The 22,872-nt window shown below is 33.8% G+C and overlaps 1 protein-coding gene across 2 annotated transcripts in view; it reads right to left on the bottom strand.

The window, feature by feature from the left end:
• SLIT2 (slit guidance ligand 2) overlaps window positions 1-22,872 on the bottom strand; it is a 377,012-nt gene that overhangs the window by 98,201 nt on the left and 255,939 nt on the right. For both annotated transcript variants that reach the window (XM_082611084.1, XM_082611085.1), the window contains exons 10-11: window positions 5,045-5,116; window positions 4,476-4,547 (exon numbers count right to left, since the gene is read on the bottom strand). In XM_082611084.1, the coding sequence (XP_082467210.1) occupies window positions 4,476-4,547; window positions 5,045-5,116 (144 nt within the window). The remainder of the gene's footprint in view (window positions 1-4,475; window positions 4,548-5,044; window positions 5,117-22,872) is intronic.

Here is a 22,872-nt window from a genome sequence, read left to right as displayed (position 1 = left end):
TCACATAAAGATACAAACTGCAAGAGGGCCAATGAGAATCTTGCTACACTCATAAGAGGGAAGGAAAATTTTTAAAAATCAAGATAAAAATAATTCAGGTGAAAAGAAAATAAATATGCACAATTTCCAAATACCAAGAATGACAAATTGGGTAGCTTTTCTACAGTTTTCTTATACATGGCTTATATTTGGCATTCTATATACAGTACAGTTATGCTGATAGAGAATATTTTATAGTCGTTTGAAACAACAGGGAAATCTTATGGCAGCTTTTGTACCTGCTACAAGAAGGAAGGCTAAGAATACTAAACCCAGTTTCACTCTGGTGTTTCAATATTGGGACAGTAAGATAGAGCAACCACTGCTGGCCAGTCTTTGACTTCTCCTGCCCTTGCTGAAAGCAGAAGACAGAACTCCCACTAAAGAGAAAAAATGTCCAAAATAGAAACCTACATGATGGCTATCATGAAAAAGGTGCAATGGGCAGACTTACTATTCAAATAAATGTTAAAGAGCTATACTTACTTATAAATTAAAAACCATGTGTACTTGAGAATTAAAACACTAAGCAAATTTAAAGAGAGTACAGTAAAGAGAAAGCAGAGGGTGCTACATTTTCACTGAAAACCAGTGGTAAATGCAAGGTACTGTGCTGGACAGTTAACATCAGTCCAAGAAAAGCCTGTAGGCAATGCAAATACAGCGGTCAAGCCTTACACTATAGACCCCTGTGGAATTTGTGAGCTGGTTAGTGAAGAGAGAAATAAGAATTAGTGAACTACAATAGCTTGTAAAAGGTTAATGAAAAAGTAAGAAGAGGGGAAAACCATATTCTGAGGATCTTGGGCATAAAAATTCCCTGGGATAATTAAAATCCAAAATCATACACATTGATAAGTACCAGGAGAAGAATTTGCCATGGTCTTATTGTAATATCTCTTGAAAGTTTACTCTGTGTTTTTAACAAAGCCAGGAGAGGAATAATCTCATCCCCATCTTAGAGATGAGATAACTGAAGAACAGGGAAATTAGTAACTAGCTCTGTATACCCAGTGAGTTAGAGCCAGTATTCGAATACAAGCCATCCAGCATTCTAAAGGAGATATGCTTAGCCACTATGCTGCACTGCTATAACACAATATAAAGTTATTTTGTTAATATAAATATATATAATTATAATAAAATATAAATCCAATCAGTAAATGAAAAATAAAAAATGTTTAGAGGCAATGCTAAATGTACTTGTATGCCGAGTTCTTAAGAAATGATTATTAAACATTATAGAAATTTTGTTGTCACAGTGAAAGTAAAAAAAAGCCCTGAAGATAAAATGATTTCATAGATGCATGTATTTTGAATGATATTTTGTTAATAATATGTAATACATTGTTATATAATAAAATATGTTAATATATAATAGTGGTATTTAATATATATAATAGTGATATGTAATAATATGTAACAAAATAAATGTTAATAAAAATAAATAAATATTAATGAATTTAATAGGAGAGACCTTAAAAAACACTCAACAGATCAAGTCCAGTTTTCTCTTAAGATATACTATTTTGGTAATTGAATAACAAAACAATTTATTAAATAAAATGCATTAGAGGTATTTGGCAACATACCACCTTTAAATATTTCACTTCTTTAGCAAATGCAGTGATTAAATTAAGCTGGCTATATAACTGAGTACAGCTGCAGAAAGATATATAAAAGAAACTTGTATAAGTAAACACTTCATTTAAAGAAAGAAATGTGGCCTATTTGCATCCCTCTTGCAGTTAATCTACATACACCTAAGTCACTTCACCCCTTTCTGGAAGACTTAAACTCCTGGCTCACTATTTCAGTCTCCAACATGACTCTTTTCCAGCAACCTGTCTTTCACCATATTTATCCCTCTATCCTCGTGGCTGTACCCTAGACCTTGCCATTACTAACAACTGCAACCTTTTCATTTTAATTTCAAGCATCTGCTCCCCTCAAGTCATACTGACTTTTTCTTGCTCTGTCTTGAAACACTCCGCACACTCCTACCTCAGAGCCTCAGTATTTAGCTGTTCCCTCTGTTTTTTTTAATAATTTTATTCTATTTATTTATTTATTTATGGCTGCGTTGGGTCTTCTTTGCTGCGTGCGGGGCTTTGTCTAGCTGTGGAGAGCGGGGGCTACTCTTCGCCGCGGTGCGCAGGCTTCTCACTGCAGTGGCTTCACTTGTTGCAGAGCACAGGCTCTAGGCGCGTGGGCTTCAGTAGTTGTGGCATGTGGGCTCAGCAGTTGTGGCTCGTGGGCTCTAGAGCGCAGGCTCAGCAGTTGTGGCGCACAGGCTTAGTTGCTCCACGGCATGTGGGATCTTCCCGTACCAGGGCTCGAACCCGGGTCCCCTGCATTGGCAGGAGGACTCTTAACCACTGCGCCACCAGGGAAGCCCGCTTTTCTGTTTTATAATGTTATAAGGCATTATGTGGGTATTCCACTTCTGGAAAAAGGTTCCTACTTTTCCATGTACTGCTATGATTTGAACTAGAAATTCCTCAGTGACTTAGCATCCTGACTGAAATGCAGTTCTACAAGGAAAGTTAATGCTTTTCTATAGCTTTCCAAAAGAACTATGTACATGAGAGCTATGATCTTGAAGACTAAGATCCCAATTCAGCAAGCAAGTTCTTTTACATGTGTTGTCATTTCTTTTCCAATTTGCCATTAGTTTATTATATATGTAGATTAGTACATAAGTTATAATCATTAATTATAATAAATATATATTTAATAAATATAATGTAATTTACTGTGATGAATGATTAATTAACAAAATTAAAATGATTAATCTTTTATTATTTCTTTTTACCATTTAATTCTCACAACCACAAGTGTCAACATCATTAAGGCAGTAGAACTTAACAGTAAACTCTGCAAACAAGCAGATATAAATCAGAATTCTCCATCCATTTCTCTCTTTTTTGACATTTAACTGTTATCTTTGAGGCACAGATACTTGAAGGACCAAGACTTTGTACACTGACTTGACTTTTGTTCTGTCCTTTTGTATGGCTGGGAGGTTGTCTATGTTTACTTTGGATAGTATTACTGTCCAGGATGGTATGTACTTTAAGGACAATTTGGGTGATTTAATAGAGTTTTGCATTGCGCTCTGTGATTTTAGAATCTGACAGCCCACCCTGAGAACAGTGCATGACTGTACTTTACACTTTCTGCCAATAGTTGTTTCCCTGGTCTTGGACTTCATCTATTAAAATAAAAATCCCAAACAAAAACCAAACAGAAATGAACCTAGGCAGACACTGCAGGTGAAGTGATAGTTTTCCACTTTTTTTCTTGGAAGAAAACTGCAGTTTTCTAAGCAGACCAGCATAGCGACCTGAACATCCATGTGCCCAGAAGAGCTGGTCCATCTCTTCCCTTTAGTATGAGTGTAAACTGCTATATAAACCAAAGGTGTTTATCTGAGTATCACACATGTGTATCCTGAAATTCTCACTGGCTACCATTGACTTCTGAAGTTTCTAAGAGCCCTGCAGTAATTTACAACAATAAGAACCCTTCTCTAAGCATCACCTCTTAAAAAAATACCAGAGTTCATTTTCAAACTTTAAAATTAAAATTTGAAATAAAAGCTAACTCTACTCGGTGGACTTCTGAAGATTCTGTACAAGTTTGAAGGAATAATGGCCTTTATAAATTCACTTCAGAACCACTTTAATTTACATAGCTATCTCCCTGGAAGTCCTTTTGACATTAAAAAGCTGTCATACTTTCTTATCTTTATTCTTTGAGAGATTAAAGCTGGTCTGTCAGGGAAGTCTTAAGGTGATGAAGCAGGGGTTGGGGGGCCCTCTCAATGGTCATCTTCCACTGTTCTCTGCAAGACTTCGCCCAACATCATTCTAAAGGGGACTGTAAGAGACAGCGGCTATGGGCTTAAGGATTATCAACACAACACTGACCAGAGCATTCCAAAATACACATTTTCCCTTTACTTCAGAAAGAAAACACTGTCAAAAAAGGGGCTCATAATCTTTTTTTTTTTTTTTTTCGGTACGCGGGCCTCTCACTGCTGTGGCCTCTCCCGTTGCGGAGCACAGGCTCCGGACGCGCAGGCTCAGCGGCATGTGGGATCCTCCCGGACAGGGGCACGAACCCCTGTCCCCTGCCTCGGCAGGCGGACTCTCAACCACTGCGCCACCAGGGAAGCCCGGGCCTCATACTCTTGCTCTCTAAACAGCAGAACTGTCAAACCTTAAAATATATACCCCTAAAAATTGGCTAATTTTAGTGGCAGGTAGCAGTTCTCCATAAAAATGATGAAATTCACTAAAGATTCATACTAATTATTATTAATAATTCATAATAAAAAACTTAAACAGTATATCCCTTAAATCCAAATTTAAAACTAGAGCCACTATTCCTTGTGCATGCTGCTTTCCTTCAGTGATGTGGTCAGTACTTACAGTGAATTCAGAGAGCGTAGTCCTTGGAAAGCATCTGGTGCTAGCTCGGAGATCTGATTATTGCTCAGGTCGCTAAGATTAAAAATAGGTTAGGTTAAACTAAATAAAATATCAGTGAGATTGACTGCAGGAGAAAGCTATTTATTGCCTCTGCATGTCAGTTTTGCACCTATCAATACATATATAAAATTTGCAACATGAAACATCTGAAGCATCCTAAATTTTTTAAAAAATCACACTTTTAAATCAATTATTGTCTATTTTCCTAAATTATTATTAAAGATGGCATGTGTTATTTTTGAAAATAGAACATTTAAGAATTTGACTGTATAATATATTGACCACGTACGTTCACACTAGTGTGAATTAATATGCTAAATTACAGAGAACTTAAAAAATTAATAGTTTAGCTTTTAACATTACGATATTATAGAACTAGTAACAGATAGCCACATCATTTAATATTTAATCTGTCGAGTACTTATTCATACTTAAATGGATGTCTTCTCATGGTCATGACTTGTATAATTTTAAAAAATTACACTGATTTCAGAATATTATTCACTCACATTCTTCTAAGCTTTTTATATGGTGAGAAAGCTCCAGGAGGGATGACCTTGATTGAGTTCTGCTCCAAACGTCTGCAATGAAAAAAAAATTAAGTTTTAAATAGAAATGTGAGCTCCCATCTATGTTTAATTCAAGCCATGTCAAGAAGCAAAGGTGATATGCTTTATAAGTGATATTTTCTTTTTTTCTCAAAAAAGACTACTAAAATTAATTGTGCTCTGCCCTAAATGTGGTATAAGATTGGGAATAAAAACAAAGCAACTCTAAAAACAATAAAAATATTCTGATTTTTTAGGCATTACAAGTTCATTAATATTTAAGTCTGGAGTTTGTATAAAAGAAAGAACACCTGTAAGAAGCTAAGTTGGGAATACATTTTGCTAACTTCAATATCAGGAAGAAATACGTTGTAACATTGAAAAGATGTAGAACATGTTTTACAGATAGCTATAACTCTTCCACAAAAGACATTATGGTTGAATACTAAATTTTATAAACCATTTCCTCTACAGAAAGCATATTATAGCTTGAAAGAATTGTTATATGCAGAAAATTAATTTTGAAGCTTCTTCTGAGGCAAAAATCCTATACTCTAAATTCATAAGTGCTACAGATATTTTCAGTAAAACTGTCTGGACTCTGTCAATCCATTATGTGAATATTTCATGTGAAAACCACTGCAGCAAAGTGCATTTAAACACAACTGCCGTGTTTTTATGACGCACTAAAATCTGAGAGGTGAAAATAACCCTCTAACATTATCTATTCCATGGTTCTGCTATCAAAGAAAGAGAAGATTTTACCCATCTAGTTATGAAAGACACAAAACAGTATATTTCACAGGGTGTTTTGGTAAATATTTTAGTCCATCAAAAAATGTTGTCTCTCAGCCTCATTTCTACCCATATAAATATGCTAATACACATTTCCCATTCTTTCTCCTCGCTTCTGCTCTGTATCCCAGAGAGCTGACTCCTGTGAACCATTTAGTCCAGGCTCAGTTGCTAACTGGCTTTTGTGAGACTTGATCAGTGAAAGGCACTGGTGGGGGACCCAAGGTGGGACGAAGGGAGAAGCCAGTTAGCAACTCCCCTTTTCTGCCTCAGGATATGTCCTCAGCCGTGGTCTCATCTTTTCCTTAATTTTAGCTCCTGCTAAGGGCCAGCTCCTAACTGTATATCATCAACTTCTTAGTTCTTTGTAGCCCTGGGGGTGGAAGCAGCTTTCTAATCTGTGTCACTTTCTAGAGCTGTTTAACTCATTTGTCATATTAAATCCCTCTGTTGAAATACCTGGCATGAGCTCCATTTTCTTGCCCAAATTTAAAAATATATATATACATATACACATATATGTATATACATTTATATTGGTATATTTATGTATAAATATTATATATAGAGAGAGGCATATATAGGCTATATATGTGTCATATACAGTGATTCATTTTTATTGAATGTTGGTAATACTTTGACATTATATGTATTACAAGCATTTAATGGACATCAGTTCAACATAAATAAAATATCACTAGGAGGTTAAGTCAAATTGCTTAAATTACAGTCTTTTCTGATTCAAAGGCCTTACATTACAATATCATGTTTTCTTCAAGTCTCAGTGTTCACCCTCTGACCTCCTTGTCTCTAAAGGCAATGGGTTTCCCCAGTCTTCATTGCTCTTGAACTCACTGTGGCATATGATATTGTGAACAATCCTTCCTCCCTTGGATGTGACACTATATGTTCCTGATTCTCGCTCTGCTTTTCTCTTTCTAATTTATGGCTTCATTTTCTAGTCCTCCAAATTGAGTTATTCCCCAAGTTTCTGTCCCTTGCTCTCTCACAAAAAGGTAAAATCTTTTCTGTAACTTGCAACATTAGTCATGATCCTCATCCTCCAGAAAGCAGAAGTTATTTTGTTCACATTAAAGAAAAACTTAAGCTTAAGCTATTTACGAAATATGTTAAGGAAGCAAATTAAAATCACTCATATTACAGTACTCAGATCCATGAATTTTACTTTAGTTTTTCTGCATGCATATTTATTTTATATAATTAAAATCTTACTGTATAGAGAATTTTGAGTTGACTCCTTTACACTAAACATCATATCATCCATTTTTTCCTATATCATTAAAATTTTTGGAAGACATTATTTTTAATGTTTTCATGACAATTCAATTGTCAAAATGTGCCATATTTCCTTAATCATTCCTTATTGTTAGCCGTTGAAGATAATAATAATTTCACATCAATATTAATAATATTGTTGAGTTATTTTAAGATGACTAGAGCACAGCCTCCTTTTGAAGCTTTCCTTTACTTTCTTAGGTATGGTTAAATGTATCTTTCTCTCTGCTAAAGGGCATTTTCTTCTAAACTCCTCTGCTCTTATCTGACTGCATTCTATTTATTTTTCATATATCCCTCCTCCACCAGGTTGTTGGCCCCTAAGGGGCAGATTTGCCCTAGAAGACAAGAAATAAATCTCATGAAGCAAATATGAATTTCCTTCATATGGATTATTTATCTAGGTCTTAAGAAAGGGTTACTTTTTTCAAAAGCTCTAAGTATAGTAAAGGATATTTTAATCATTTCACTGTTACATTATTGATTAGAACATTATGAATTGATGGTTTAGACACATTTTTTTTTTTTGCTGTGATCCATTCTTGTAGTTGGATTTTAAGAAGTTTAAAATGTAATCGATGAAAATATAGTAAAAACAAGCTATAGATGGATTACTCTTGATTAAAGGACTTTCTTCAAATCCAGGCCAATGAAACATCATTTCATTTTGTTAAAGATTTTCTCAAAATAATATAATGCAATGATGAGAAAAAATAAAAATTCTTAGTGTCTAGCAGGTTTCTTTCAACAGTCATGCAAAACTAGATCATACAATTACTTTTTGTAAATATAATTTCAGTTTCTTGAAAATAAGGAATCAGCAATTATTCATTCATTCATTCAATCTGCAAATATTTAATGATGGCCCTGTGCAATATTGTATTACATAATTGGAATTCAATGGTGATCAAAAGCAGATATGTTTATACCCTCATGGACATTTTATTGATAAAGTGTCCAGTTTTACAGTTACATTTCCAACTAATTTGTTCAATATAAGTTTTTTTTAAAATGAGATATTCAGTACTGAGACTTCTGAAATGTCAGTAACATTAACTTACAAATGTGGCCAAACTAATTCTATCGCTTAATATAATTAAAAAGCTTCTTTAGAAATTTAAAAATTCATTTATTATTTTAAAGCTTCAGAACCTAGAATACTTATAATGATCACTAATCGTTCTAATGGCTTTTAAATATGTGTATATATATATATATATATATATATATATATATATTTTTTTTTTTTTTTTTTTTTTTTGGTGGTACGCGGGCCTCTTACTGTTGCGGCCTCTCCCCTTGCAGAGCACAGCCTCCGGATGCGCAGGCTCAGCAGCCGTGGCTCACGGGCTCAGCTGCTCGGCAGCATGTGGGATCTTCCCGGATCGGGGCATGAACCTGTGTCCCCTGCATCGGCAGGCAGACTCTCAACCACTGCGCCACCAGGGAAGCCCTTAAATATATTTTATTGTAACTTAGTTTGTGTTGAATCTGCAGTTAATTTCATTGATAACTATTCCTGCTAAAGCAAAAAAAACAAAAAGATATAAGTGGGCCATCTATTTTTTTAGAAAATGCATGCTCAAAAAGTTACAAAACAAAGAGAATTCATGATGAAAACATTTAGTTTTATATGCAAAAATAACTCAAACATAATATAGCAATACTGCAGGTATTATTCCTTATTGCAATGTCCCATGACTTAATCTTCATGTGGCAAACCATATCATTTACAACATATGCAACAGAAAGCTGAACAATGACATGTACAATGGATTTGCTTGCTTTTCTTTATTTATTTATTTACTTCCAACCTTGTTCCAAAAAAAGAGTATTTGAAACGAAGCTTATATGGTTATTTACATTGACTCAGCAGCTAATTGGTCTTTATGGCACTGTCTAGCAGTACACTAAGGCACAACATAATTGCCTCCTTCATTCAAAGAGACAGATTCTCATGCAGGGAAATATTCTACCACTGATAGATGTCAAACCATAAATTTTAAAACGTTTAAAAATATCCATTTTCTTGTTTTCAGTGGACAAACAATAAACTAATGTGTACTTCCTGTAAACTTCTAGGTCTCTAGAATAAATAATTTCTGTGTTTCATTACAAGAACCTCATAATATATTTGACAAACTACAAACAACACACATCTCAAATGATGCCCTCCCTCCTAAAACAAGAGGGGGGACTATTAAAACCTGATTATAAAACATGAGGAGGAAAAATATTAGATTTTTCAGGTGAAGGTTAAAAAAAAAGGAAGGGTAAGCTGGGACAAAGTGAGAGAGTAGCATTGACATATATACACTACCAAATATAAAACAGATAGCAAATGGGAAGCAGCCACATAGCATAGGGAGATCAGCTCGGTGCTTTGTGACCACCTAAAGGGGTGGGATAGGGAGGGTGGGAGGGAGATGCAAGAGGGAGGGGATATGGGGATATATGTATACGTATAGCTGATTCACTTTGTTACACAGCAGAAACTAACATACCATTGTAAAACAATTATACTCCAATAAAGATGTTAAAAAATATATATACCTAATAACACAGCTTCAAAATATAAGCAAACATTGGAAAAAAGTATAAGAAACAGACATCCACAATCATAAAAAAACAAAAACAAACAAACAAACAAACAAAAAATGCCAGGGTTACAAAAAGATAGTGTAATGGCTGAGATATATTTGCTTGCTGTAGATAAAATCCACCATAATTAAGAGCCTTCCAAATGCTATCCCTTCATAAAAAAAAATTCAATATTTTAAATTTCAAAGTAAAAATAGATTTAGAAAACTGAGTGAGAGAGGGAGAAAATTTTATAAACCCCATATGATAAAGGAAGACTTTTTCATATAAAAGGAGCCAGAATCTTTTTCTCCACGGAATGTATGTGAACAATTCCAAAACATTTCATCGCTGTGTGTACGTATATCTCAAAGCAATCTGCTGCTACACTTCATCAAAACAAGAAGGAAATTTTAGTTAGAAGTTCAATTTTAGTTAGAAGACAGTTTTCTAACTGTTCCAATCAAAAAATTCACAAGTATGTTTAACCAATAAAAGAACTTTTTCCTCCCACTCCCATATATCTTTTTCTCTTGTTCTCTACTGCTTTTTTTTTAAAGAAATATATGCCTTCACAGTTTTAGAGTTCCTAAAGAATGAACAGCTACCAATATACGTCACTTTTCTGGTGCCTATTTCAAAGATGGTAGAAAATGGGAAATTATCAGTAAATCTCTCTGCTGTAATACTGTGGACACTTAAAACCTGCATATTATGTGCAGGTATAGCTGGGTTCTGTGGCATATAAATACTTTACCATGGTTATCAATTAGCAGATCTTACATCAGGAAAGTATACAACATACAGTGTAATTGGGTAGTTAATTATTCCAACTAGTTCTGAAGACATCTACACTATATAAAACAACATTAGTTTATTTTAAATGACACTTTTGACTCACTAGCTTTCAATACTCAGGCATTAGTTTCAATATTTTTCAAATTAAATTATCTTGATAAACTATAAAAAATAACATCCACATGCCAAAGCTGAAATAGCTCTCCCAAGAGGTATTTATGTTTTGTATATGTATCGACATAAAGATAAAAAGTGGAGTTTAGTGATTAAAAGTATGAGCTTTATACAGACTTGGATTAAATTCAGAATCTGCCACTGATTAGCTCTGCAGACCTTGCAAAAGTTAGTTTGTTTCTCTGTGTCTCAGTTTCTCTTTCTGAAAAATGAGAAAATAAAACCTACTATAAATGTTTTGGTAAAAATTATGAGATGTAAAAAAACATATATGGTATGCTTTTTCCTGCTCAAAAAATAGCGGAAAAAAATTTAAATGAGGATATATATGTGTACATATATAACATATAAATATGGCATTATAATATAATGTCTGTAGCCTGTATTAGTCACACATATACACACAGATTATAGAAAGGAATAAATCTGACATATGACTTGATCTCTAATGTGAAATAAACATGTATGGTTCCAAAACACATTTTAAAACAAATTAGCAAAACAGTTTTGCAGATAACTCCCAACTGTCTATTAAACACATACACTCAAGCATCATTCACATACATGAAGGCTGAAAAAAAAATACAAATGGTTGCTATTTCCATGATCAACATGATTAAAATAGAGCACCTACTCTAATTTGAAAACTGAGAAACTCAAAAAAAGTTTTTACACCACCAGTAAAGTATGAGTTTGTATTGAGTGTTCCTGTAACATACAGCCCAGATGCTGATTATACATGGCAATAAAACTGACAGTTCTTTGCATTTTCCCCATCTGCTTTTAACGTAAATGGCAAAAACAGCTGCCAAAGAACAGAACAGATTTAATGGGGTGAAGGCTGGACCTGCAGAATGACTTTAGTTTTTGAGTCATGGACTGCTGAGTGTAGCCAAATATTCTCATCATAGGTAACACCAGGCCTGCATTTGTAAAGGAGGAAGCAGCAATATTACTTTGACATCAGGGATCCTCTTGCCTATTACATAATAATTCTAAAGTAAGTACTTTATATTTTTGGAATGTTACTTCCAACTTGAGCAGTAAATGCATGCCATTGAAATCCTTCAGATGTCTCTACATAAAATGACCCAAGATTATCTTAGACTAGAATATTATTGCTGTTATGTAATTGTGATTTCCAGGACTTTTTAAGTTTAACAAAAATTTTTAACAGCTGAGTGAATATTAGCCTCTAGAGGGACATACTTTGCATATAGCTACCATTTTTTCCTTAAGACTGTCCATCCTAATTGATTATCAGCAATCCCTATGTTGGGATGACTTGTTCCTGAAAATTGTCCACTTCCTTAATCTTATTTTATTTCTTGTGATGTCATTCTGGGTACATTTCCCTCAGTGCAAATTCAATTGATGTTTTCATAATAAAAATAATTATTTTTCCATTTGGTCTTTAAGAATTTAAAGCAAAACAAAAATGTGTGTGTGCGAGTTCCTATTGACTCATATTTCAGACAATGAACTTCTGAATGAGTTAAAATTTTTATGTATATATTTATATGGACACACTCAAATGCAAAAAAAAATGTACATTCAATACACAGAATCACATAATTTAGATTTAGAGGGAAAAATGGGTTAAGACACATGGCTCGCCGATTTCAGGGGCACAGAGTACAGATTCATAATGTCAGTAACACTCAGTTTTCATAATTTTTCTTTTGCAATCCAAGAAAGACAAATGGAAGTTTTGCTGCTTTGTTTTTCATTATAATTAAAACCTCTTGGACGCTTAATATGAGTTAGGCCCTGAGCTAAGTCCCCCATTTGGTAATAATTTTAGTTTTAAAAACATTATGCAAATTACCTTTATACATCATTTGTTTAACAGTATTACTCAGTGAATAGATAGCAACTAGCCTTCTCCCCGATGCCTGTACTGAGTTATTGTCCAAGTCATCCATCATTTTCCCCCTAAAGTTCAGATAGCACTATGATCACTAGTAGAATTTGAACCAAACAAATTTTCAGCTTACTTTTTCTGGCTGATTTTACAACCATAAATCAATAACTTAATTCTTTTAAAAAGTGACAATTTCATTCACCTGAGAATGAATACTACTTTGTGCCCCAGCTGTCTTCATTTCTATGTTAAAGTCTACATAGGTCTTATTTATATCTGATGGGTCTCCATTTCTTTCCTGTAGAAGTTTTTAGTGACTCAACCACAACAGCACTTGGGTCATTTCTTGGAATAACTTCTCACTACTATCTGCTGCTAAGCCTGTCTTTATCATGCCTTATATAACTGTTTGTATCACAAGTGGATTCTCTACTCCATGTTAGAGTGGTTTTTCTAACTAACAAATCAAATCATACTACTACACTGCTCAAAATTTCCCCTTATATCCTATTAACACCAGGACAGTGATTCTTCAAGATTAGGCTTGTACTTTATGTTCTAACAACTAAAACTGTTTAAATTTCTCAAAGACACATGACTCTTTCACTTTTCTCAGACTCTGCACATGCTCTTTCCACTGTCTAGAAAGCCCACAATTTCTCTGCCTTCAAAACACATCCTCATACCCGAAGATTCTTTTAGTCTCCCAGGGAAATCAAGATATTCCTTTCTCTGTGCATATGTATTTCTCCATGCATATGTATTTTATTACTTATCATATAGCTTTTAAAATTTCTGTGTGTGTAAAGCTTCAATTCTCTGCATTGTAAACATTTTGAAAGCTGGAACTGTGACCTCTCATCCATAATGCCTGATGCAGAGTAGGCACTCAAAAATATTTGTTGATTATGTAGTACATGAAAAAAATGTTACTTTTCCATATGCCATTCTCTGCTGCAATAATGTTCATCAGACTCCTTGGGATTTTTAAGAGAAACCAGTTGGAGCATCTGCTTTGCCTTACCACTCTAGTCATTTTAAGATTTCTTTTACACCAATTTATTTATAATTTTACCATACTTATTTTCACATCTTAACTAATATTACAAAAGTTTGATTCATTCTTCTATACGTTTCTCTTATGAAAGGCACTGTGGTTTTTTTCTGAAATGATCAAAAAATAACAACAACAAAAGCATATAAAGGGTGTGTGTGTATATATGGTATATATAACATACACATTATACATATAAATTTTTGTGAAATTAGGTACAAATAAGAAAAAAAATCAATATATTGAAAAGGCAACCAAGAAAATGGGAGAAAATATTTGCAAATCATATATCTGATAGAGGGTTAATAACCTAAATATGTAGAGAATTCATACAACTCAATAGCAAAAAAAAAAAAGCAAATAATCAAAATAATAAATGAAGAAAGGAACTAAATAGATATTTTTCCAAAGAAAACATACAAATCAAGGGTAGGTACATGAAGAGGTGCTCGACATCACATCATCGGAGAAATGCAAATGAAGAACACAATGAGATATCACACCAATCAGGATGGTTATTATCAAAAAGATAAGAGATAACAAATGCTGGCAAATATTTGGAGAAAAGGGACTCTTTATACACTGTTGGCAGGAATGTAAATTGGTAAAACCATTATGGAAAACAGTATGTGGTTCCCATAAAACTGATATTGAACTACCATATGCTCTAGCAATCCCACTCCTGGGTTTATACCTGAAGGAATTGAAATCACTATCTTGAAGAGATATCTGAATCTCCATGTTTACTGCAGCTTTATTCACAATAATCAAGATATGGAAACAACCTAGATGTCCTACAACAGATGAATGGATAAAGAAATTGTGGTATATATACAATGGAATATTATACAGCCATAAAAGTAAGGAAATCCTGTCATTTGTGACAACATGGATGAACCTGGAAGGCATATGCTAAGTGAAATAAGCCAAATAGGTAAATACAAATAATGTATGCTATCATTTACATGCAGAATCAAAAAAAAATCTGATTTCATAAAAACAGAATAGAATAGTGGTCACAGAGGTTGGTGGCTGGGAAGATGAAGGTCAAAAGGTATAAATTTTTAGTTATAAGAAGAATAAGTTCTGAGGGTCAAATATATGGCACAGTGACTACAGTTGCTAATATATTTCAAATATTATATACTTGAAAATTGTGGAGAGTAGAACTTAAGCATTCTTACCACACACAAAAAAAGATTTAACTATTTGAAGTGATGAATGTGTTAATTATCTTGATCTTGGTAATCATTTCACAATGAATAAGTATATCAAATCATAATGTTGTACCCTTTAAATATATACAACTGTATTTGTCAATTATTCCTTAGTAAAATTGGAGAAAAGGAAGTAAATTGAGGGAAATAGGAGCAAATAATTTTCTTTTCATGAACCCACACTCTTAATAAAAATGAATTCTCTTTACAAAGATGATTATTCTACTATTTCATTCAATAGGAATTAAAGATTGTTCAAGATATGCATATAAAATTGAGAATTTTGCCAAAATAAAGATGAAAACGCTCCAATGATTATTAGTGAACTCAATGATGGTCTATGGAACTACAGGTTTAGTTTAGTTTTAAATGTATTTTACCTAATTTATCTTATACTATTTTGCTGTGGAACTATCAAAATTGCTGTAGGGATTACACTAAGCATGGCTACTGATGACTAAGAATTAAGTGAGATGTTTGTTGTGAGGAAACTCAGTGGTGATCTTAGTTTGTATACTGAACAATGAATTGGCTTTCTGCATTCTGTAAGAAGCTAAATTATTATGTCTTTTTCTAAGCTCCTAACTTATGAGGAAATCATGATGTGAAAATTTCAGAGATATTTTATCAATATTGTCTAAATAGTAAAGTCAAGGTAATTTACATGTGCTATAAAAATTAGTCAAACTGCTATGTTATATTTATTTTTAAAATTTATTTTCAAAATTTGGGCATAATTAAAAGAAAATGAACCAATTACACAGCATGACAGCTGTGCTATTAGCTGAGATATTCCTGAGTGCATGTTAAATAGTCAAAAAGTCATGCTTGATATCATGAGTACCTGTAACTTTCCTAATAAGCTAGTATAGAATAGGTTATTTAAAAACACGTTGATCAAATCTAATTTACATATCCCTACCAACAGAAACTTTGAAATATGCAGATTCAAAATTTGGCAAGTATTATTTATAGAAATAAGGATGCAAAATTTTGGAAGGGGCAAATGCAGAAATAGCATGCCAAAGGGTTAAACACAGGAAGAGTGCCTAAACAGAAATGGAGGACAAAGATATATTTTAAAAATTATATTCAGTATCATAAATGCAGTTTGTAATCAGAGCATTCAAGAATCATTCTCACTTTCATTTCTTTATAATTATGCATGCAAATGATCCAGAGTAAACAAAAGGGAAAAAAATGTACTCCTAACTTCATATCCAACCTCTAATACTGTGAATCTCTTTGAAATAGGCTTCTTTACTACTAGCAGAGTAAAAGCAGTCCACTAAGTTTATACAACAAAGTGAGTTCCCTTTCCATTTTACCTATTTGAATAGCACATCCAAAACAAATACTATAACTTCTGAAAATTTGCAGTACATCTTAGAAAACAGAGACAGACCTCATAAGACCGGCCTAAGAACTTTGCTACCATACTTTCCTTTCCTGAAATTTGAATGCTTCCTTATCTTCTCTCAGACAAATAAAAGGAAGAATTGTATGGCTCCCAGCTTTGGAGCCCTGAAAAATGAAACCAACATTAAATGCAATAAGACCTAAGAGTGAACAAGACATACTAAATTGTTCAACCTATGTTTTTACTAACTGTTCTCCACGATTTATGGAATTTCTGTATAATGGTTTGGACAGGTGCTATGCCACAGAAAATCTATAACTGGATTGGAGAGAACTAAATGTCTACTTTACAGCAACCTTTCACTTCACATTCAAAGTATTACACCTCAAGACAATATTTAAGAAATTAATTCTGAGGATTTGATATATAGAGAATCAATTTGCTATTAATGATTTTCTTGCCATGGGTCAGGCCTTGTATAGACTTGCCTAAGGCATTCCATGTGTATGAAAACAAGGTACCCAGCCAGCAGAGTTCAAAGCAGCAAAGTGCTGGAAAGATTCCAGGGCAGCAACAACTTCTTTCTTCTAAACCTAATTTTACCTGATATTACACATTCTATTTTCCCCCATCTATCTTCATTAGTCCCTACTCCTTTGTCACATTTTCTTTTACTAGGAAGAATAGAGGCTTGGAGGCTCTCCTGATTGTATGTCCCAGACCCGCCACCCCAGTACTGTTCTTCTCCCCGCCCACACTGTGCTAAGTTTTGGGACAAAAATGGTGAGGAAAAAAGACATGATCCTTCCCTCATTAAGCTTGCAGTCTAATAGGGTAGTTTGACATTAACCAGAATATCAAACTAAGCTGTGATAATTTCTATGAAGACAAAATCTAGGGAGATACGAAATTACTTAATAGAGACTAGGAAAGAAGACAACAGTTGTAGATATAAAGTAATATGAAACAGTTCTTAGTTTTGTAAACATTCCTATACCTTCATGCCTTGTCTTTCTCTATGCTCCTTCTATGTTCCCTTCACATGTAAGTTTCTTAAAGTGTCCTGTTTTTCTGATATCTGCTTCTCTTCATTTTATTCAATCATCATTTTTATAATATCCCAACAAGCTAAGCCACATCTATCTTTCTTTTGCAGCTGGATGGAGGATGGAAAACAGGCTTTGGAGTCAAATAAATCTAAGACTGAGGCCAGTTTAGTCACTTCATAATTGAAGGGTTGTTTTTTTACAAGATTTCTTAACTTTTTTGAGTCTGGTCTTTTTTTAAATAGCAAAATGAAGTTGTCAACTTTTGAGGGATTTGAGATAAATGTCTATAGGCTTTGTTACAGAGAAAATGTGACCTTAGAGAAAGATGTCTAAGATGTCTGTAAAAAGATTGAATTACTTATTATATCTAAAGAAGGAGGGTACCTATTAGATACTGGCTTGGCCAACCTAGAGCAGAAAAAAAGTTGCTCTCAGATGCATGTAGAGAGTAGAATCCAAGCCAGGACAGGAAACAGGGAATTTAACAAAGGAATTTTTAGTTAGCCTACTTTAGCTCACTTCATTAAGCATTCTATTCATAACTTTTTTTTTCATTAAAATTTCATATTGATTTTATGCTTAAAAAGCATCATTTCATTTTTCTATGGGAAGGGAATGGACTGCTCCTTCAGATTTTTATTTTTAATCATTTTTAATATAACTCCACCTTTTCAGAGATAAATCTGCTTTAAATGTTTAATTTTTACATTATCCATTCATTCAATAAATATTTATCTTATATTTATCAAGGGCCTACTATGTGCCAGGTACTAGATTTGTTGCTGAGTGTTCAGTGGTGGTTTGAACAGAAGCAGTTCCTGTCTTCATAGAGCTGCTTTAGTAGTGAAGACAAACACACAACACAAATATATATATATACATATATATATATATATATACACACACACACATATATAACATATACATATTATATATATATGTATATATATTAAATAAACACACAAACATATATATATATACATATATAGATATATAGTTGCAAAATGTAACAATTAAGTGCAGTCAAAATCAGATTCCTAGTCTGCAAATGGGAGGACAGATCCTGGACCATGGTAAAATCATCAGGATAATGAGGCCTCTTGGAGAAATAAAACCAACCTTTATCTAACACATGCCTCTGCACTAGTTTTCCTATTTTATTTAAATTGCACAAATACACCCATCAAAGGTCAATGAGAAGATCAAATGCTACAATATGTGTATAGTATCCAACACTGCAGGCATTAGATAAATGCTAGTCTCTTTTCCATTCCTTCTTCTCCAATTATTTCAATTCTGACTTTAAAGGAATATTTCCCTTCTATATCTTAACAAATTTGAGCACATACCACAAGTGTGAAGTTATAGTTGCAAGCACAAATCAGATAAAAGGAAAGGGTGAGGCAAGTTTTTCTACCCAGATTTATAGGCAGTTGGTCACTGCTACATATCATACATACATACTTTCTTTTTGTCACAATATGAGACAGTTACAGGAATAAAGACACACTAAACAGTAGGAAGTCAACTCAACATTACTGAATGAAATGCCTGATAATTTGCAATAAAGAAATTCTACTGATAATTTACTGGTAAAATCCAATTTTAAAACATTATATGAAAAATATGAAGGGAGTTTATAATGTTCAGTTCATCATGTATTAAAAATATAGAATGTATAAAATTTTTTAAAGATGTTGCTTAACTTTATTTCTACATTTTAGAAATCTTACTGATTCTTTAATTAAAAAAAGAGTAATAAAAGAAGTGAGTCACTAAGCTAGTAAGTTGTGCCACTGTAATGAATGGTAATGGGTGTATTTTGTTGGAGTTGAAGATCAATATGATTTATTACCAGATGCTCTACTGATAAAGCTGATAATGTAATAATCAGAGAAGTAAAATTCACCTAGAGCTTCACATATGTTTTCATCTCTACTTATGAATTTATTATAGCTTTACTTGATAAACCACCACCTCAACACAGACAAACTCATTGGGACATATTAATTAGTCTAACTTTTATGCTACTAAATTCCACCATCATACAAAATCTATAGAGCATACAAAATGTAAGAAAATCTCTATGACAAAAAATAAAATAGACTACATGAGATAAACCATTTGAAATGTTTCGTATTCCTTTCAGTCTGTTATGTCTACAACTCACTCCTCTTTTGTCAACCAGCAACAGCATTTTTGTCTCCTTTTCTATCATCAGGATTTGATCAATCACCTCCTGGACCCAGAACAATCTTGCTTCCACATATATCTTATCTAACTCTCACACTCTCATGTCTCTCTAAACCTATTCTTCCTCTCTGACTTTCTAATGACTGCAGGTTTCTGCACCTTAAAATAAACCCAAGTCTGTTCTTTATCATTGCAATTGTCTTCTTTAAAAAAATCCTTTTTCAGCTAAACTCTTCAAACTACTCCATATCTGCTCTCTACAATATTCATCACCTCTGACCTTTCTTAACACTCTGAAGAGTGGTTTACTTACCTATCACTCTATCTTGAATCCTTCAAGAGCAATATGCTGGTCAAATTGTAAGACCTGTTCTCAGATCTCCTCTTGGTTCATTGTCCGGAGTTATCTGACCCGGAGGATCATTTTTCCTAGAAGCTCCTTCCTCCCTTACCTATTGTGGCCCTCTGCTGTTTTTGTTAATTCCCTTGGGTTTCTCTTCTCTTTTTCTCCTTTCCATTGGCCATCTGATGGCGTTAACCATCTACTTGTTTTTTTATAATATTAATTACTCCAAAATCTTTGCCTCAAATCCTGTCTTGTTCCAAATTAACATAGTCTGTATTATTTTAGTGTCTCTAAATATCTTATTGGAACTTCAGTATCTCACAAATTTTGCTCACCATCATCTTCCTTCCTAGTTTTGGTCCTGCTCCTCAGCTTCTTATATACAATGCCATAACCACCATCTCCCCAGCCCTCATACTTGAAATTTTGGCATCAACTTTGAGTCCTTTTTCTCATCTCATCAAAGGCCAAATCCTATTAATTCTGCTTCTGTATTAGCTATCATAGCTGCTTCCACATCATCATTCCTACTATTACTTACTAGCTCCTGCTCTCATGACATCTCCCCTCAATCAACATAATAGTCTCCTAAGAAGCCATAAGCCTGGTTTTCTCTCCTTTTGCCAAACCACTGGTGCACAGCTGTCAGATTAATTCTTCTTAGAGATTCAAACTCCTGTGTTCAAATGCATTCCAAAGAAAGATTTAGATCCTTATACTATCAAAGTCCTCCATGAATTACCTCCAACTTACCTTTCCAACTGTGTTTCCTTAACTCTCTCAGGTACCAAATACCAATCAAATTGAGTTCCTGTGTGGCAGTATCTTGGATTTCCATTCTTATTGCCTGTGCTCCTAAAGTTCATTACTTCTGTAAGCTGTTTTCTCATCTTTGCAGTTCCATTCATTAATTATCCTTCAAGGCCTACCGCACACGTTACCTCCTACATGAAAGCTTGAGATCGAGGTATCATTCAATGATTACTATCGTCTAAGCACATGAAGCTCTACATGTGTTAATTCTTTCACTATAAACTGACGACAGTTCAGATGAGGAGATAATCCCATAGAGGATAAGTAACTTGCATACGGTCTCACAGTTAGTAAATGATAGGTAGACCTCGGGTTCTAACTAAAGCTTTCTGACTCTAGTTAACCACTGTAACTTGTTCTCCACTTTACGCCCTCTGTAATAAATACCTTGAACTTACATTTAGGTCTTTAATCCATTTTGAGTTTATTTTGTGTATGGTGTTAGGGAGTGTTCTAATTTCATTCTTTTACATGTAGCTGTCCAGTTTTCCCAGCACCACTTATTGAAGAGACCGTCTTTTCTCCATTGTATATTCTTGCCTCCTTTGTCATAGATTAGGAGACCATAGGTGCGTGGGTTTATCTTAGGAGACCATAGGTGCATGGGTTTATCTCTGGGCTTTCTATCCTGTTCCATTGATCTATATTTCTGTTTTTGTGTCAGTACCATACTGTCTTGGTTACTGTAGCTTTGTAGTATAGTCTGAAGTCAGGGAGCCTGATTCCTCCAGCTCTGTTTTTCTTTCTCAAGACTGTTTTGGCTATTCAGGGTCTTTTGTGTTTCCATAAAAATTATAAAATTTGTTGTTCTAATTCTGTAAAAACTGCCATTGGTAATTTGATAGGCAAAGCAGAAATAAAGTCACCGATGTAGAGAACAAACTTACAGTTACCAAGGGGGGAAAGGGGGATGGGATGAATTGGGAGATTGGGATTGACATATATACACTACTATGTATAACTAATAAGAACCTACTGTTTACCACAGGGAACCCTACTCAATGATCTGTGGTGACCTAAATGGGAAGGAAATCTAAAAAAGAGTGGATATATGTAATATGTATAATTGATTCACTTTGCTGTACAGCAGAAACTAACACAGCATTGTAAAGCAGCTATACTCCAATAAAGATTAATGAAAAAAATAAAAACCTTGAACTTTATTTTTTCCTCCCTTACAACATGTATTACTTTGTACCTCATTTTATAGTTTTTAACTTGCATGTCACTTGATGGAGATCTGTGGAGAATTCATGCTGCCTTTATGTAATAAAATGTTTACTTAATAAATGTTTGTGCCTGGAGAGATGGATATACTATTTCTCTGTGTGAACAGTTACTATGTCTTTCTACTATCTACTCCATCATATATTACATCTTCTAAGATGAGAGGCCTTATGTAATCTGTGGCTTTAGAATTAGATGGAGATGTCGTTTTTGAAGCATTATTTTCCATGATGCCTCAACATGCACCTCTTACTCTAATTAGGCTCAACTGTGCAATCCCTAAAACAAAATGCTCACTGCCACCTCTGCCCTTTGTCCCCAATGTTTCTCTTTTGCAGAATGTCTCTTGCCTCTTCCCAAGCCATATATTGTTCTTCTTTCAAGGTTCAGCTAAAAAATACAAATGTCTTTTATGGCCAAGGTAGTGTTTCATCAATTTAATTTTGATGAGAATAATATTATTATGTGCATACATATATTCCTTGTCTGTGTCAAGTACTGAATCTCTCTAAGTACACTTTTAAGCACATATTAAATACTTTAAAATAATGTTAGTGGGTCTTATGAATTAAGATTATTCTCACATAAGATAAATTAGGGCAGTTAACAGTCGAAAAAAATAATGAATAGTTCTTGAAAATAACTTAATTTTTTTGGGTGCCTACTATGAAGACCTATCTAAAGAAGTTGATTCTACTTTATTATTTCAACCAAATATGTCCCAAAATATTTATTTAATTCAAATTTAGAATTAACTTCTAAAACAATATATGGTAGGCTGGGTGGTTAAGAGGTGCTTTCTTAGCTAATAGATATTAAGGTAAAGATTTTTCCTAATGCTTACTTCCCAAGATGGTAAAAGTAGTCCAGTTTACATCTTATGTGACCTTGTTTTAGCCACATGACTTATAATTGGCTAGGACACAGAAATGAATCCAGCAGCTGCATACAAAATAGGTATGAAATATTTTGTTGAGAGAATTTAATTTTTGATGGAGGTAGCCATTGGCTCAAATAAGCTAA

The sequence above is a fragment of the Mesoplodon mirus genome (assembly GCF_964341445.2).
Source record: "Mesoplodon mirus genome assembly, chromosome: 2".
NCBI lineage: Eukaryota > Metazoa > Chordata > Mammalia > Artiodactyla > Ziphiidae > Mesoplodon > Mesoplodon mirus.
The sequence above is the reverse complement of the archived record's forward strand: the minus strand, read 5'-3'. Positions and strand labels throughout refer to the sequence as shown.